General features: G+C 46.5%; 1 protein-coding gene across 5 annotated transcripts in view; it reads right to left on the bottom strand.

The window, feature by feature from the left end:
* The window catches only part of PARP16 (poly(ADP-ribose) polymerase family member 16), a 36924-nt gene extending 19493 nt beyond the window's left edge, over window positions 1-17431 (bottom strand). For all 5 annotated transcript variants that reach the window (XR_006343951.1, XM_043919902.1, XM_043919903.1 and 2 more), the window contains exons 1-3: window positions 17355-17431; window positions 16571-16883; window positions 1245-1382 (exon numbers count right to left, since the gene is read on the bottom strand). Coding sequence is in view for 4 of the 5 variants with exons in the window: in XM_043919902.1 (XP_043775837.1) it covers window positions 1245-1382; window positions 16571-16744 (312 nt within the window). In the remaining variant the exon portion in view is untranslated. The remainder of the gene's footprint in view (window positions 1-1244; window positions 1383-16570; window positions 16884-17354) is intronic.
* Window positions 17432-17958: the final 527 nt, after the last annotated feature.

Here is a 17958-nt window from a genome sequence, read left to right as displayed (position 1 = left end):
CCGGAGGTCAGGGCCATCCTCCCTTTTTCATATTAAAATATCCTTTTGTAAAATAATATGCGGTAGACTAATGTCCTTACTTGGGCACGGTAAATAAAAAGTTGATAATCCTGGATCCCAACACTTCATATATTAATGGAATTTAACTGCTCTATAATCAAACATCAAGAAGCAATTGCTTTATCTACTTTGCCTACAACACCCAACAGCCAGTAAACCCCTGATGAGGAAGGAGTAAACCTAAATTTAACAGATGACAAAAGTGAAACCCAAAGACCATCTAGGAGCTAGCAGCCCAGCCTGGACCTGAACACAGGTATCCTGACTCCCACTGCACGATGCTGATGTTTCCTACCACCCATCATGGATGGAGGATGTCCCTAGACACCAGAAACCAAGACACCAAAAGCTATGCCACTTAAGGAGCATTTCTGTCTTTAGCAGGAACTTATGAAATCAATGTTCTTAAATTAAAAATGATTAAGTGAAGAATGGTACAGACAAACCCCTGTTACCACTTAGAGGTAAGAACACCAGATGAGCGATCTGTCAGTCTGCACTTTGACCCTTGTCGTCCCAGCCTGTCCCTGCAAGATCCCAGCCAGGCAAGGGAAGCCAAATTATGGACTGTCTGCCCTGTACCAGAAACTATGCTGGTGGTGACACACATCCTGTCACAGCTCCCTTCTGAGCTGTTAATATTCTCAATTTACAAACAGGGCACAGAAGAGTAAATAATAGATGGAATCTGAACCGAGAGCCTGAGGTTATCCACCACTTCGGTCTGCCTTGTTGCTTCCTGAGAGCTGGAATGTTTTAAGCTGTGGTCAAGGATCCCCTCCTTGTTAGAAATATCTGGGGTGCTTGTGATAGCCAACATTTTCTGAGCCCTTAGCATGTGTCCTGAGGTATTATTCTAAGTGAGAATATTAATTTAATTCTCAGAGCCAGTTCACTGATGGAGGCATACTATTATCATCCCCGTTTTACAGAGTGAAAACTCAGGTACTGAAATGTGCCCAGTAACCTGCTCAATGTCACACGGCTAGTAAGGAGGGGGAACACAGCTTTGCCTGCCAATATGCAAACTCCTGGGCCCCACTCCAGACATGGAATCAGAATCTCTGGGGACAGGGTCCAGGGATCTACATTTCCAACAAGCTGCCCAGGTCACACTGGTGCACAAAGAGGTCCCACAGCTCTACAGGCTCAGGAATCTGTGATCCTATACACCAAAGTCTCACCTCTGACTTCCCTGCACTGTGGATTGTCAGGACCTTTGAGGATAAAATCCAGCTCATCAGGTCCCAGGCCCATGGGTCTTTTTCTCCTGAAGACTGGAGAAGTTCTTTCAGGTTAGGTAACTTGCTGGCATCTGCAAGCTGAAGTGAGGAAAACTTCTGTTAGCAAGGATCCTGGGGGAAAATGATAGTAACCAGGTGCCCTCTAGTGGTAAGGCAGGCAACTCGCACTTCTTTCATGTTCCAAGGAATTCCTTAAGAGGGCAAAATGCGTTCAGTCTGTGATCCCTTTCCAAATACTGCCCAACTCCTAACGCTCTGAACACTGGAAGGTTATATGTAACTTAACTGGTACAAAACCTAACCTGAAGGGCTTCCCTAGTGGCTCAGTGGTAAAGAGCGCACCTGCCAATGCAGGAGATATGGGTTCAATCCTTGGTCGGGGAAGATGCCACTGAACAACTAAGCCACAACCACCAAGCCTGTGCTCTAGAGCCGGGGAACTGCAACTACTGACTCTCACATCCTAGAGCCCGTGCTCCACAACAAGAAAAGTCACAGCAACGAGAAGCTCAAGCACTGAAACTAGAGAAAAGCCCATGCAGCACAGCCAAAAATAAATAAATAAATAATTTTTTAAAAACTTAACCTGAGCGATGTGAAGTTCATTTCATCGAATTATCTCACTTTGTGTTACTATTAATGCAATGTCTTTCTCTGCAGGACTTTTAACACCTGATTATGGGAAGCACCCTGCTGGAGATGTTACCAAATACACAGTATATACTGTGGGTAAAGGGTTAACAAAGCCTTTTCCCTTCAGCATGAGTTAATTTCCTATCCACCTGTTCCCCTGGAGACCAGATAAAAGAAATATAGCAATTACATACATAACCAAGCAACACTGCTTATGGTTAACTACAACCCACATGGTAACTGCAGCTGGACTGGAAGAAGCTGTGAGTGGGGACTCCACGGCTGGGGTTTCCCTGACTGTGTGCCTTTTGTGAGGACTCTGGGAGCTATGTTTATGGTATCGCTGCTAGAGGGGCCAGCCTCCGCGGAGCACGGGGCTTCATTAGACCAGAGCGGTTCCTGCAGTCACCCAACGTGAATCTCCTCTCCTTGACACCTGAGCTGTCACACTGGGGGGCAAAGACGAGCTCCTGGACCTCTTTGTGGACCACAACAAGGGTTTCTGCAGAAATGGAAAGCCTGTTGTGAGCTGTGATCCATCCCAGAGCCTTCCGATTTAGGCTAGTACCTGGTGTGTGAGGTGGACAATATTGCCTCTGTAAAATCAGGCAGAATCTGAATTCCACAACAGATTTGGTGCCAGGATTTCTGATAAGCGATTGGGGACCTAGACTAGCAGAGAGCTACAAGGTGTCTGTAGCTTTTGCTCAGAAATTAGAACTGACTAGAAGCCAAATCTCTCCAGAATGGGATTTAAAACACCACTGCCGACTGGTGCCTCCTGTGAACATACTTCCTCCAAGCTTTGCTCACTCAGTCCCCCGGAATGCCCCTTCCCCCAACTCTACCAACCCAGGCAACCCCTCTCCTCCGAACCCCCAAAGCACTCAGCCCCAGTCCTGTCTCTCCAAACTGGCCAGGATTCCCCAAGATCAAGGACTGTCTTGTGTTTTCCAAGTTCTGTTTCCCTGGACGTAGAGGAAAGAAAAGATGGATCTCAGGTTGAATCTGCACTCCTTAGGCCTGGCTGAGCCTGGATCTCGTCTCTAACACGAGAACCCTACTATCTCCATGTGGGTCAGGAAGATCAAAGAAGGTAACATAATCTCAGGGCCTGGTCTATACAGTGTATGTCCACTTCTTTTCTTCTAATTTGTATTTCTCCCTGGACAACACATACCTTTCCTAGGGCTGTAGTTGGTACTTCACGAATACCAGCAGTTCTTTCCTCTGTTTCTAGCTAGTTCACAATTGCAAACCCTGGGGGGTTTATTCCCTAACCCTGTAATATTTCAGAGTTGTTTTATTCCTGTCTCTGTTTCTAAAGATGCAATCAACAGACTCAGGTTTCTGATAAAACTAAATCTGCATGCCTTGTGGGCCATCAGTGGGGATCCAATTTAAAAACAGGGATGTGTAAATGCTCCACAAGAACGGATGCTACACAGTAGGGAAGCAGAAAGATAAGTAAGTATGACTTAAAACTATTCACTGTCATAACAAAGATGGGTACAAACTAGAAAGGAGGCCAGGAGAGACTCCTGTTGGGTAGGTGCTGGGAGAAAAGGGAGTGGTCAGAAAAGGCTTGGAAGGGGAGGTGCTATGTGACCGAGTCTGACAGGCAAGGGCACAAGCAGCGCGGAAGTGCAGCCTTTGTCAGGGCATGGATGGCAACAAGGGAAGCTAACCGCGAGCTCTTTTCCCAGGTGGCTCAGCTCCAACTCTGGGCTCACCCTTACTAGTTGTATGACCTGGGTGAGTTAACTTCCTGTGTTTCACTTTCCCCAAACATATAATTGGAATGAAATTAGCCACTTCTGAGGATCCTGCTGAAGGTTAACCAAGTTAAACTAGTACTGTGCTTAGCGCAACAGGAAGGCATGAAGTTAGTGGGGCTGCCAAGAGTGTTGTCACCATTAACTGCAACTGGTTCAGTGTGGCTACAACTTGAGAGTGTGGGGGAAGCATCACCAGGAGGAACAGGAGTGAGAAGAGGACTTGAGATCAGCCTGTGAAGGACGCTGTACCCTCCTTTGGGACTCTGACTTTTTTGCTCTGTAGGCAACATGGAGCCACTGAGGGTACCTGCAGATGCATCCAAATGATACGCCCTCAGGTACACCGTGGTCCCCACGGGCACGCTTTCCTACTCCTGGTCCACACCTGTTAGGCCAGTGTCTTATCTCCCACTGGAATGACCATACCCATCGCTGCTCTCAGATCCCACCTGCGAGCCACAGCCTCCGCCAACAGTCCAGATCGCGTCATGGAGGCCTCACAAGAGACTGTCAGTAGGCAAGGCCCCTTTCAGGGGTTCAGTCTATGGACGTGGGAGAGACCCCTCTCAACTCTGAGCTAGGCCCAGGCTCTTCCCACAGCTGCCTGCCCACACAGGGGGGCACTGCTGTTGCATTATTCCCATTTGCAACAACACATGGACTTGGAGGGCACTGTGCTAAGTGAAATAAGTCTGACAGATAAAGACAAATGCTGTATGACATCACCTATATGTGGAATCAAAACACAAAACTAGTAAATATAACAAAACACACACACAGATACAGAGAACTAGTGGTTATCAGTGGGAGGAGGAAAGGGAGGAGGGGTAGGAAAGGGGTAGGGGGTTACGAAGCACAAACTACTATGTAAAAATAGACAAGCTACAAGGACACATTGTGCAGTGAAGGGAATATAGTTAATATTTTATATTAACTATAAAGGGAGTATAATCTTTAAAAACTGTGAATCACTGTGTTACACACCCGAAACTTAATACTGTAAATCAAGAATACCTCAATAAAAGAAATTTTTTAATTTTAAAAGATATATATGTATATATATACAAACATACATAAAAGTGAGGAAACAGGCTTGGAGACTTCAAGTACCTTGCCTAGGGTCACAGAGCTATTCAGTGGCAGGGCAGAGACATGAAGCCAGATGGCCTGATGCAAGTCCATGCTCCATGATGCTTTCCTACCAAATCAATGGAGAAATTTAGTAGTGGACTGACTATTTTAGCCCAAAAGAGCAATTATAGGAGAACTTTAAGAGGCTGCTTGGGAAGCTCTAGGTATGTTTCCTGAATAACACAGCCAAGACAGCTAGCTCCTGTCTATGCCTAAGCCCTGTCAAAGGGCTTAAGAAGAAAGATGTGTCATGTGTGGTAGGGGGGATGGGGTGGGGTGGGGTTGTCAAGAAGACAAACTCTCCATCTAGACAAGAGTAAGGAACCACAGTTGGTGACAGTAGAAGGCATTTATCAACAACTGGATTGAGGGGAAAGTGTTCAGGAGGAGGGCAGGCATTTATGGCGGCTGAGGGGAAGGCAGAGGGAAGGCAGGATAGGAGTGGAAACTTGGGTGAGGGGGTAGAATTTTGAGAGGAACAGAATTCCCAGTGGGAAAGAGCATAGCAAAGAGACAGAAGGGAACAGTGCCTCTCCCAAAAGGTGGTCCAGGACTCAAATGCCCCAAGGCCAGGGAAGTGATGGAAAAGAGAAAGAGGTTGTCTAGGAAAGAGTAGTGAGAACTGTGTTGCACTGAAGGCCTGCCAAAGGGCCCAGCCACCAACCTCCAGATGCTCTCTGCCTAAGGGCCACCTCTACCCAGACTGTGGAGCCTCAGACTTTTTTCTCGCTTGTAAAAGACCAGATGAGAAACAAAACCTGTCAGGCCACAGGCCACCTTTCTGCAGCCTCTGCTCTAAGGAAGAAGGAAGGGTTCAGTTGGAGAAGTGGCTGAAGGAGCCTGGGCAAGTCCTGAACGTCAGACAATGCTAAGTGGTTTGAGAAAGGAAGAGGTGGCCTGGGTGACTTCAAGAGCAAGGAACCAGCAGGGGACAAGCAGAAGAGAGGGGACCAGTGACCTTATGAGACAACTCAGTCTCCTTGCTTAGCAGCCGGCAGGGCTGGGGCGGGGGAGGGAGGGAGGGAGTCGGGAGGGGAACAGGACAGCTCAACGGACACTTGGCAACACCCCAGATCAAACTCTCCTGGGGACGTGGCCCAAGACACTGTGTTTACACAAGTTACCACAGGTGATTATTCTCACCATGAAAAGTGGGGATACTCGGGCTTAAATGTTAAGCAATATTGTCCTAGAAGGGCTAGCAGCAGGAAAGAACATCTGAGAACAAAAAACCTTGTCTAGGAAGATGCCTGAGGCCATGATTATTAGCTGTGGGTGGAGGTGCTAGAAGGAAATGAACCAAAGGTACAGCCAAGGTCACCAGCCTCAGGGACCTGACAACAGAGTGACACCCAGAAAAATGAGGTGGCCCACTAGGATGAAGGCAGGAAAGAGAAGACAGCACAGTTGCACACAGGTTCACCTTGCTTTGCACAAACCTAAGGTATAAAAACCTCCAGATGTTCAAGCTGGATTTAGAAAAGGCAGAGGAACCAGAGATCAAATTGCCAACATCCACTGGATCATAGAAAAAGAAAGAGAAAAAAAAAAAAAGACAGTTCCAGAAAATCATCCACTTATGCTTTACTGACTATGCCAAAGCCTTGACTGTGTGGATCACAACAAACTATGCAAAATTCTTAAAAGACACGGGAATAACAGACCACCTTATCTGCCTCATGAGAAATCTGTATGCAGGTCAAGAAGCAACAGTTAGAACTGGGCATGGAACAACAGACTGTTTCCAAATCGGGAAAGTTCAGTTCAGTTGCTCAGTCATCTCCAACTCTGCGACCCCATGGACTACAGCACACCACGCTTCCCTGTGCATCACCAACTCCGGGAACTTGCTCAAACTCAAGTCCATCGAGTAACTGATGCCATCCAACCATCTCATCCTCTGTCGTCCCCTTCTCCTCCTGCCTTCGATCATTCCCAGCATCAGGGTCTTTTCCAGTGAGGCAATTCTTCGCATCAGGTGGCCAAAGTATTGGAGTTGCAGCTTCAGCATCAGTCCTTCCAATGAATATTCAGGACTGATTTCATTTAGGGTTGACTGGTTCAATCTCCTTGCAGTCCAAGAGACTCACAAGAGTCTTCTCCAACACCACAGTTTAAAAGCATCAATTCTTCAGCGCTCAGCTTTCTTTATGGTTCAACTCTCACATCCATACATGACTACTGGAAAAACCATAGCTTTGACTAGATGGCCCTTTGTTGACCCAGTAATGTCTCTGCTTTTTAATATGCTGTCTAGATTGGTCATAGCTTTTCTTCCAAGAAGCATCTTTTAATTTTATGGCTGCAGTCACCATCTGCAGTGATTTTGGAGCCCAGGAAAATAAAGTCTATCATGGCTTCCACTGTTTTGCCATCTATTTGCCATGAAGCGATGGGACCAGATGCCATGATCTTAGTTTTCTGAATGTTGAGCTTTAACTCAACTTTTTCACTGTCCTCTTTCACTTTCATCAAGAGGCTCTTCAGTTCCTCTTCACTTTTTAAAATAAGGGTGGTGTCATCTGCGTATCTGAGGTTACTGATATTTCTCCTGGCAATCTTGATTCCAGCTTGTGCTTCATCCAGTCTGGCATTTCACATGATGTACTCTGCATGTAAGTTAAATAAGCAGGGTGACAACGTACAGCCTTGATGTTCTCCTTTTCCTGTTTGGAACCAGTCTGTTGTTCCATGTCCAGGTCTAACTGCTGCTTCTTGACCTGCAAACAGATTTCTCAGGAGGCAGGTAAGGTGATTGGTATTCCCATCTCTTGAAGAAATTTCCACAGTTCGTTGTGATCCATACAGTCAAAGGCTTTGGCGTAGTCAATAAGGCAGAAGTCTTTCTGGAACTCTCTTGCTTTTTCAATGATCCTACAGATGTTGGCAATTTGATCTCCAGTTTCACTGCTTTTTCTAAATTCAGCTTGAACATCTGGAGGTTCACAGTTCACGTACTGTTGGAGCCAGGCTTGAAGAATTTCGAGCATTACTTTGCTAGTGTGTGAGATGAGTGGAATTGTGCGGTAGTTTGAGCATTCTTTGGCATTGCCTTTCTTTGGGATTAGAATGAAGACTGACCTTTTCCAGTCCTGTGGCCACTGCTGAGTTTTCCAAATTTGCTCACATATTGAGTGCAGCACTTTCACAGCATCATCTTTTAGGATTTGAAATAGCTCAACTGGAATTCCATTGCCTCCACTAGCTTTGTTTGTAGTGATGCTTCCTAAGGCCCACTTAACTTCACATTCCAGGATGTCTGGTTCTAGGTGAGTGATCACACCTTCGTGGTTATCTGGGTCATGAAAATCTTTTTTGTACAGTTCTTCTGAGTATTCTTGCCACACCTCTTCTTACTATCTTCTGCTTCTGTTAGGTCCATACCATTTCTATCCTTTGTTGTGTCCATCTTTGCATGAAATGGTACCTTGGTATCTCTAATTTTCTTGAAGATATCTCTAGTCTTTCCCATTCTATTGTTTTCCTCTATTTCTTTGTACTGATCACTAAGGAAGGCTTTCTTATCTCTCCTTGTTATTCTTTGGAACTCTGCATTCAAATGGGTATATCTTTCCTTTTCTCCTTTGCCTTTAGCTTCTCTTCTTTTCTCAGCTATTTGTAAGGCCTCCTCAGACAACCATTTTGCCTTTTTGCATTTCTTTTTCTTGGGGATGGTCTGGATCACTGCCGCCTGTACAATGTCACAAACCTCCGTCCATAGCTCTCCAGGCAGAGACTCTATCAGATCTAATCCCTGAATCTATTTGTCACTTCCACTGTATAATCATAAGGGATTTGATTTAGGTCATACCTGAATGGTCTAGTGGTTTTCCCTACTTTCTTCAATTTAAATTTGAATTTTGCAATAAGGAGTTCATGATCTGAGCCACAGTCAGCTCCCGGTCTTGTTTTTGCTGACTGTATAGTGCTTTTCCACCTTTAACTGCAAAGAATATAATCAACCTGATTTCGGTATTGACCATCTGGTGATGTCCATGTGTAGAGAGTCTTCTCTTGTATTGTTGGAAGAGGATGTTTGCTATGACCAGTTTGTTCTCTTGGCAAAACTGTTAGCCTTTGCCCTGCTTCATTTTGTTCTCCAAGGCCAAATTTGCCTGTTACTCCAGGTATCTCTTGACTACCTACTTCTGCATTAGAGTCTCCTATAATAAAAAGGACATCTTTTTGGGGGGTGAGTTCTAGAAGGTCTTATCATTCTTCATAGAATCATTCAACTTCAGCTTCTTCAGCATTACTGGTTTGGTCACAGACTTGGATTACTGTGATATTGAATGGTTTGCCTTGGAAATGAACAGAGATCATTCTGTTGTTTCTGAGATTGCACCCAAGTACTGCATTTCAGACTCTCTAGCTGACTATGAGGGCTACTCCATTTCTTCTAAGGGATTCTTGCCCACAGTAGTAGATATAATAGCCATCTGAGTTAAATTTGCCCATTCCAGTCCATTTTAGTTCACTGATTCCTAAAATGTCAATGTTCACTCTTGCCATCTCCTATTTGACCACTTCCAATTTACCTTGATTCATGGACCTAACATTCCAGGTTCCTATGCGATATTGTTCTTTTCAGCATCGGACTTCACTTCCATCACCAGTCACATCCACAACTGGGCGCTGTTTTTGTTTTAGCTCCATCTCTTCATTCTTTCTGGAGCTATTTCTCCACTGATCTCCAGTAGCATATTGGGCACCTACTGACCTGGGGAGTTCATCTTTCAGTGTCCTATCTTTTTGCCTTTTCATACTGTTCATGGGATTCTCAAGGCAGGAACACTGAAGGGGTTTGCCATTCCCTTCTCCAGTTGGGAAAGGAGTACATCAAGGCTGTACATTGTCACCCTGCTTATTTAACTTATATGTAGAGTACATCATGCGAAATGCTGGGCTGGATGAAGCACAAGCTGGAATCAAGATTGTCAGGAGGCTAACAAACACATGAAAAGATGCTCAACATCACTCATTATTAGAGAAATGCAAATCAAAACCACCATGAGGTACCATTACACGCCAGTCAGGATGGCTGCTATCCAAAAGTCTACAAGCAATAAATGCTGGAGAGGGTGTGGAGAAAAGGGAACCCTCTTACACTGTTGGTGGGAATGCAAACTAGTACAGCCACTATGGAGAACAGTGTGGAGATTTCTTAAAAAACTGGAAATAGAACTGCCATATGACCCAGCAATCCCACTTCTGGGCATACACACTGAGGAAACCAGATTTGAAAGAGACACGTGCACCCCAATGTTCATCGCAGCACTGTTTATAATAGCCAGGACATGGAAGCAACCTAGATGCCCATCAGCAGATGAATGGATAAGGAAGCTGTGGTACATATACACCATGGAATATTACTCAGCCGCTAAAAAGAATTCATTTGAATCAGTCCTAATGAGATGGATGAAACTGGAGCCCATTATACAGAGTGAAGTAAGCCAGAAAGATAAGAACATAACAGCATACTAACACATATATATGGAATTTAGAAAGATGGTAACGATAACCCTATATGCAAAACAGAAAAAGAGACACAGAAATACAGAACAGACTTTTGAACTCTGTGGGAGAAGGTGAGGGTGGGATGTTTCAAAAGAACAGCATGTATACTATCTATGGTGAAACAGATCACCAGCCCAGGTGGGATGCATGAGACAAGTGCTCGGGCCTGGTGCACTGGGAAGACCCAGAGGAATCGGGTGGAGAGGGAGGTGGGAGGGGAGATCGGGATGGGGAATACGTGTAAATCTATGGCTGATTCATATCAATGTATGACAAAACCCACTGAAATGCTGTGAAGTAATTAGCCTCCAACTAATAAAAAATAAAAAAAAAAAAGATTGTCAGGAGAAATGTCAATAACCTCAGATACACAGATGACACCACCCTTATGGCAGAAAGTGAAGAAGAACTAAAGAGCCTCTTGATGAGAGTGAAAAAGGAGAGTGAAAAAGCTGGCTTAAAATTCAACATTCAGAAAACTAAGATCATGGCATCCGGTCCCATCACTTCATGGCAATAGATGGGGAAACAATGGAAATTGTGACAGACTATTTTCTTGGGCTCCAAAATCACTGCAGATGGTGACTGCAGCCATGAAATTAAAAGACGCTTGCTCATTGGAAGAAAAGCTATGACCAACCTAGACAGCATATTAAAAAGCAGAGACATTACTTTGCCAACAAAGGTCCATCTAGTCAAACCCATGGTTTTTCCAGTAGTCATTTATGGGTGTGAGAGTTAGACCAAAAAGAAAGCTGAGTGCTGAAGAATTGATGTTTTTGAACTGTGGTGTTGGAGAAGACTCTTGTGAGTCTCTTGGACTGCAAGGATATCCAACCAGTCAATCCTGAAAGAAATCAGTCCTGAATATTCATTGAAAGGCTGATGCTGAAGCTGCAACTCCAGTACTTTGGGCACTTGATGCAAAGAACTGACTCTTGAGAAAAGACCCTGATGCTGGAAAAGACTGAAAGCAAGAGGAGAAGGGGAAAACAGAGGATGAGATGGTTGGATGGCATCACCGACTGGATGGACAAGAGTCTGAGCAAGCTTCGGGAGTTGATAATAGACAGGGAACGCTGGCATGCTGCAGTCCATGGGGTCACAAAGAGTCAGACACGACTGAGTGACTAAACTGAACTGAATTGAAGGTATGAAAATCCAGATTGACTAAAACAGATTAGGGGTGAGAGTCTATAAGAGTCCTCTTCATAAAAAGAGTCATCACAGGGACCCTTTAAAAGGGGTTCCCTACCCTGACCCCACACCAGCATCACTTGGAAGCTGGAGAGTTGTCTGCCACCATCTCATATACTGATAAGCTGATGGTGACAGAGATGATAACAGAATCTACATCACTGAGTTACTAGGAAGATTAAATGCATTACAGTCCTCCCAAAAACAGAAATAAAAAAATAATCTGAGAGATTGAGAAGTTTACATTGAGATACCAAGCATGTACCTAACGGACACTTATTGACCACACTGAATCTGTTTGTCACCACTTCCTCCACTACTCAGCACATGAGTGCCCATGAAATGATCAAATCAGTTACTAGAAAACATTTTAAACTAAATATTCTCTGCAAATAAACAAAAAACACAATGCCAAGGTTCCATCTCAAACCAATTAAATCCGAATATCTACACATTGAGACCCAGATGTCAGTAGTATCTGAAGCTTCCCAGGTAATACCAATTCAAGCCAAGATTGAGGCCCTTATAAAGAATGATCTTCCCAGTAAATGTTAATATTCAATTTCTAATCTGGAAATAAGCAACAAAAGCCTTCCTTAGAAAGGTCTGTTAGCTGGCAAGCCAGCAATTTCACCTTTTGGAATTTACTTCAAGAAAATAACGAGAGATATAAGCAATGATTAATGTAATAGAACGACCTTAGTTTGCTGACCAGGGATCAAACCCATGCCCTTGGCAAAAAAAGCGTGGAGTCCTAACCACTGGACTCCCAAGAAATTCCCACCACAGCATTATTTATAAGAGCAAATTTGTTTAAATTGTGTAGGAACCCAGACGAAGGACTCCTAACTGCTAGGAAGTGGAGGCACAGAAAAAGAGGTTCGAGCTGTATCTTAAAGGATGAAGGAGAGTTTGCATGGACAGAGAGGGGGTGTCCTGGAGAGGGCAGGCATGCCCTGGGGTCAGGGAAGAATCTTATTCACATTTTAATCCAGCCATTGAGGAGTCAGTTTGTCTAGACATTATAAGCCAGACCTGAACCAACAGTCATTGGGAAGTTCGGGCCCCCAAACAGGAGATGGGAATAGTGTAGACTAGCTGCAGTGCTTCTCAGGCTTTACTAGGCACACAAACACCCAGTGAAAGTTGCTCAGTCGTGTCTGTTTGTGACCACATGGACTATACAGTCCATGGAATTCTCCAGGCCAGAGTACTGGAGTGGGTAGCCTTTCCCTTCTCCAGGGAATCTTCCCAACCCAGGGATCGAACCCAGGTCTCTCACATTGCAGGCAGAGATTCTTTACCAGCTGAGCCACAAGGGAAGCCTACAAACACCCAGAAACACCCATGGATCTCTTTAAAATGCAGATTTTGATTGGGTAGGTCTGGGGTGGGGCCCAACAAGCTGCATTTCTAACAAGCTCCCAGGTGATGCTGATTCTGCAGGCCCTCAACCACACTTTGGGTGGTAAGCGACTGAAATTAATACAAAAGTGCCATCCCCGCCCACCTCCCACCCCCAGCAAGGGTCTGCAGGCTAATGGAGAACCAGGGCATGGTGTTTTCTAGAGGGAAAAACAAAACAAAAAACTTTACGGCTGTGACATCAGCGACAAGATTCTGTGTCAGTGATTCAGGAATGTGAACTGTACAACCTGACGTTTGAGGGAGCTGATGTTCAAGGCTATTGGACATTCCAAGAATGCTACAGATTCTCTGACCTGAAAAGAGCTTAGTCAACTCTTTTCCCAAGAAACAGAATCAAAAACCCTCAGCCTGGGCAATCAGCACATACCCAGTGTGATTCCTCAAACATCTGATAAGCACCTCCCAGGCCAGGCACTGGGAATACAAAGAACTAATACAAAATTGAAAAGCTGAACACTGATAGAAATGTTCTCAAAACAAGGCACTTGAGAGATGATTTGGAATTTGGGGGGCTATGAAATAATCAAACCCAGGTCTCCTATACTGCAGGCAGATTCTTTACCATCTGAGCCATCAGGGAAGCCCATGAAAGAACAGTCCAGAGCCATGCTAAGCCTCAGAGTGTGGCTCAGCAGGGAGCAGTCTCAGGAAAACAACCCTCAGCAAAGTAATTTAAGCCAGAGCTCTAATTTTTGGAAACTGCCAACATGTGTGTTACAGGTGTTAGGACACCTCACAGTGTAGAGAAAATTAATTTTAAATGGCTGAAAATGATACACTGTTGCACATTACTTCCGAGTGCTTTTAGCCAAACAAATTAAAATGGGAGAAGTTTTTCCAATAGCTGTGACACAGAAGCTCAGTTGTTCTGAGGCACATAGGATTTTCCCTGATCAGGGATGGAAAATGGGAGACTTTTAAAAGCTACAAACCTTCCTTCTCCAAGTAACCACAAAATGATCCAGAAGGCCAAGTCCAGATCTGACTCCCTTTAAAGGTTAACCTTTGAGTCAGAGAGACACAGGTCCAGATGTCAAGTTCTCTGCACCTTTTCTTTAACTCATGTAACGTGGCAAAATGAAACCTAAAGTGTGTTTATCTAAGAACATGCACATGCCCCCAGAGGTCGTGCCAGGCCCTGCCTGCTGAGAGGTTTCTCCTCAGAAAGAGCTTCTGAAATCCATGCCTAAAAGAAAACCAAGAATCTGCATGCCCCGGGCTAATATCCCTAACTCTGGGGCCTAATGAGGAAAGGTAACAGGTTGGGATAGTAAAAATCTATGTTTTTTCAGTGGCCCCTGAGAGAGTGCACTGTCTAAAAATGGCCCCAAAATGAGCCCCATGTGCAGGACAGTCTATTCCTACAGAGGAGGTGGTATTTGGGGCTACCCAAATTGTCAATGCTCTCCTAAGGGATTACCGTATGGGAGGAAGCGTATGCCTCAAACTGAGTGCACTAATTTCTATGGAGAGGGACGTGGGACAGGGTGAGCTCCATCAGGGGCACTTACACTTTATCACTTGGATTTTTTATAACAAGAATATAACTTATTCTTAGAATAAGTTCTTAGAAGTTATATTCTCAAGAATATAACATTACTTGTATAATTAAAATGAATTTTTTAAAAAGCATGAACAAATCAATGTGTGAACAACTCCAAAGATCCCTTGGCATTTATCCCATATCCATCAAAGTAACCTGATTCTGTTCTAGCAGATAGAGAACATGCTGAGCATTCTAGTCCATCTGGATGTTTCTTGGGAAAAATTAATAAAGCATATTGTGGGGCATCACCTCTGGTGAGTTTGGTCCCTCTGACCCCCAGTTTTTTCTCTCTCTACTCCTGAACAGATCCCTCTGTCACCCTGCCACCACAAGGGTCTTATACATCCTGGATGTCACTACTGCCCGCCCAGACCAAGGATAAAATCTACACATCTGGGCAGATCATGCCCAGCCCTGCTTGCTCTTGTTGGCCTCATCTTTTCCTGTTCCCCACAAAAGTCACACGGAAGCACAGACTTGTCCTTCTTGGTGAGATCCTGGTATTCTGCCCAGCCTGCTACTCCTCCTGGAATACCCCTTTCATCCTCTCAGCAACTCCAAATCCTCCATGTCCCTGGGGACTCAGCATGGTGGTGTAACTGCCCCTGGTAAGTGCTCTCTGATTCCAGCCCACTGCCAAGGGAGAGAGTCCTGCTCTGGGCTTCCATGTTGTATATAGGGCTTACCCCATAGGAGAGCTGATAAGACTGTTAACCTCTCCTTAATTCTTTTAATTTTATATCCTTAGCGCCTGGCCCACAGCAGAAACTCAGTATATATCCACTGACAGACTGAAGAAAGGGTCATTCCCCAATGCTCTGATAGCATAAATGCACAGAATTAAATATTTGAATTTGCAGAACAAACCGTGGGGGAAGTCAGTCTGCTTGCCTCTTTCTCCAACCTCCCATTCCCTGTACCCTGAAACCCCTATGCACTGTGGCCAAGACCTGAAGCCCCCTCAACACATCCCTAGCCTAAGCTGCAATGGACCAGGCCGGGGCCAGGAAGCTGGGTCGTTGTCCCTTGACCATCTGGGAGTGAAAGCAAAAAGGGTCACCCAATACTGACTACCTCAACAGAGATAATTTTAAACGTCTGTTGATTCTAATCATGACCAACATTCTGTTAAAATCGTTCGTAATATGAACAGATTTTCTAACGTTGAACTAATTTCACAATTCTGGTATAAACCCAACCTGTTAGTAAGTAATTATTCTTTTTATATATTGCTAATTTTAGGATCCTAATAGATGATCTCTATATTTATACTCTTCAGTGACACTGGCCTATAATTTTCTTGTATCATTCTTATTAGATTTAGTATCAAGATTACACTACCCTATTTTTCTACTCTGGAAGAATTTGTGCAAGACTGCAATTACTTAGTGCCTCAGTGATTGGCAGAACTCACCAATAAAACTGGGGTAGGCCTGGAGTTTTTTCTGAGAGAAAATCTCTGAGTACAAATTCAATGTCTTTAAAGCCTATAGACTTCTGATTTTGTATTTCTCACAGAAGCAAATTTGGCAAGTTCGATTTTTCTAGGTAATTCCAAACATTTGGATTACAAAGATAACTAATATGTGGAAGGCTGACCCTGAGGTGAACCCTGCAAGAAATTAAGTGCTTCTTGAGTCATCAGAGAAATAACAGCTCACATGTGTACTGGACATATGTTACAATTTATAAAAGCACTGGTCACATCATCTTCATCTGAAGATGAGGCCCGGGTGACTCTGATGACTTATGATGTCTCATTATTTGCAAAGGGATAGATAACTTCCTATTTAGCAGAATCAGCTGATTCGCTAGGAAATGCTGTGGAGGCCTACGCAACTGTTGAATTCCTCACTTCATCTCGGGCAGTCACTTGGGAGTGTCAATATCTAGGGTGTCGGGAGTGTTCTGAGCTCCTGGAAACAAACCTTCCCCAAGACCAGGCTGGGAGTGTGAAGTGCGGGGCTGGCACCTTCACGAACATGGGTTCCACACACAACGCGGCCCGGACGCGGTGGCGGTGAGGGGACACTCACCAGAGCCTCGAAGTCCTTGCAGTCGTGGCGGGCATAGGACGCGGGGAAGGGCCGCAGGACGGAGTCGCGCTTGTAGCTCCGCAGGGCCGAGGCGAAGAAGCTGCAGCGCAGGTCGGCGGCCAGCACGTCACGGCCTGCCGCCTCCCTGACGGCCGCCCGGCCTGCGGGCTGCATCCCGGGGCGCCGCGCGTTGCCGAGGGAGACGCGCCGAGGTGCGGGGCGGGGGTAGGCAGGGCCAAGCCGGCGGTCAGCGCGGGGCTGGGCCCGCGGACAATGGGCTGCAGGGGGCCGGGGTCCCTCGGCCGGGGGCGAGCTAGGCGGAGAGAGGAGATGACAGGGTGAGAACGCGCTGACGAGTGTCTTCTGCTGGGGCGCCGAGGCACTCGCCGCCCAGGGAGGCGGAGGGGTGAGAGGGACTGGCCGGGGCCGCGGGCCGGCGCGAGGGGTGGGCCGCGGGATAATGGGGCCGGAGGCCGGGGAGCCCGGGCTGGGGGAGGGGCTATGACATGGGTGAGACGACAGCGCCCCGACACGCGTCCTCTGAAGCGGCCTGGGGTGGGGGGCACCCCCAGGGGGGACCGCGGCCCGAGCCCGCTCCCTGCGCCGGGAGAAGCGGCGGCGCGGCCCCGGCCTTCCTGTCCCGCCTTCGACCCGCGCCGCCGCCAGCCCCGGCGCCCGCCCGGCTGCCCTCGGCGCTGCCTGCGTTCCGCCAGCTGTAGGCGTCCGCTGGCAGCGCGGCGCCCGGCCGAACGACTCCAGCGCCCTGCCGAACGCAGGGGCCTACCTGCCCTCCCCGCCACAGCCGCCGGCGTCCCCGCGGAGCCCCAGGCGCCGCCTAGCGCTCCGCCCCGCCCAGCGAGGGCCCGCCCCTTCCCGCGTCCGCCCCCGCCCCCGCCCCCGCCCACTCCCAGGTGCCGGGAGCCTCCCCGCGCCTCTCCCCGCGTGCTCCCGGGCTAACCTGTGTGCGGCCCCGGCTGGTCTCGCCTGGTGAATTGCTACTACCTCCTGTCTCCCTCTGGAATCATATCCCTCCAAAATGGGCTGGTGCAGAAAGAGTCATTTAACACCAGGGCAACTGGGTCTCAGAGGGCTGACATGATTGCCCCAAGTTACACAGCCAGATGCGTGAATCCGAAATTCTAAAAACCAAAAGACTTTTCCTCTGCCTTTCAGAATTCGCTGCACTGCGAAAATCTCTGGCTTCTCAGACTAGACCTTTGAGAGCCTCCAAGAAAGGGAGCCCCTGGAGACCAATAATAGGGGAGGGCAGAGGGCAGATTGACCCAGTTCTGCAGGAGAGAAGGGACAGACCCCCATACCCTCCGCAAACTCACAACCCCATTAAGATAACCCCCACATTTTGGCCTCATGGTCACGTGGAAATCTAA

The sequence above is a fragment of the Cervus elaphus genome, chromosome 12 (assembly GCF_910594005.1).
Source record: "Cervus elaphus chromosome 12, mCerEla1.1, whole genome shotgun sequence".
Classification (NCBI taxonomy): domain Eukaryota; kingdom Metazoa; phylum Chordata; class Mammalia; order Artiodactyla; family Cervidae; genus Cervus; species Cervus elaphus.
The sequence above is the reverse complement of the archived record's forward strand: the minus strand, read 5'-3'. Positions and strand labels throughout refer to the sequence as shown.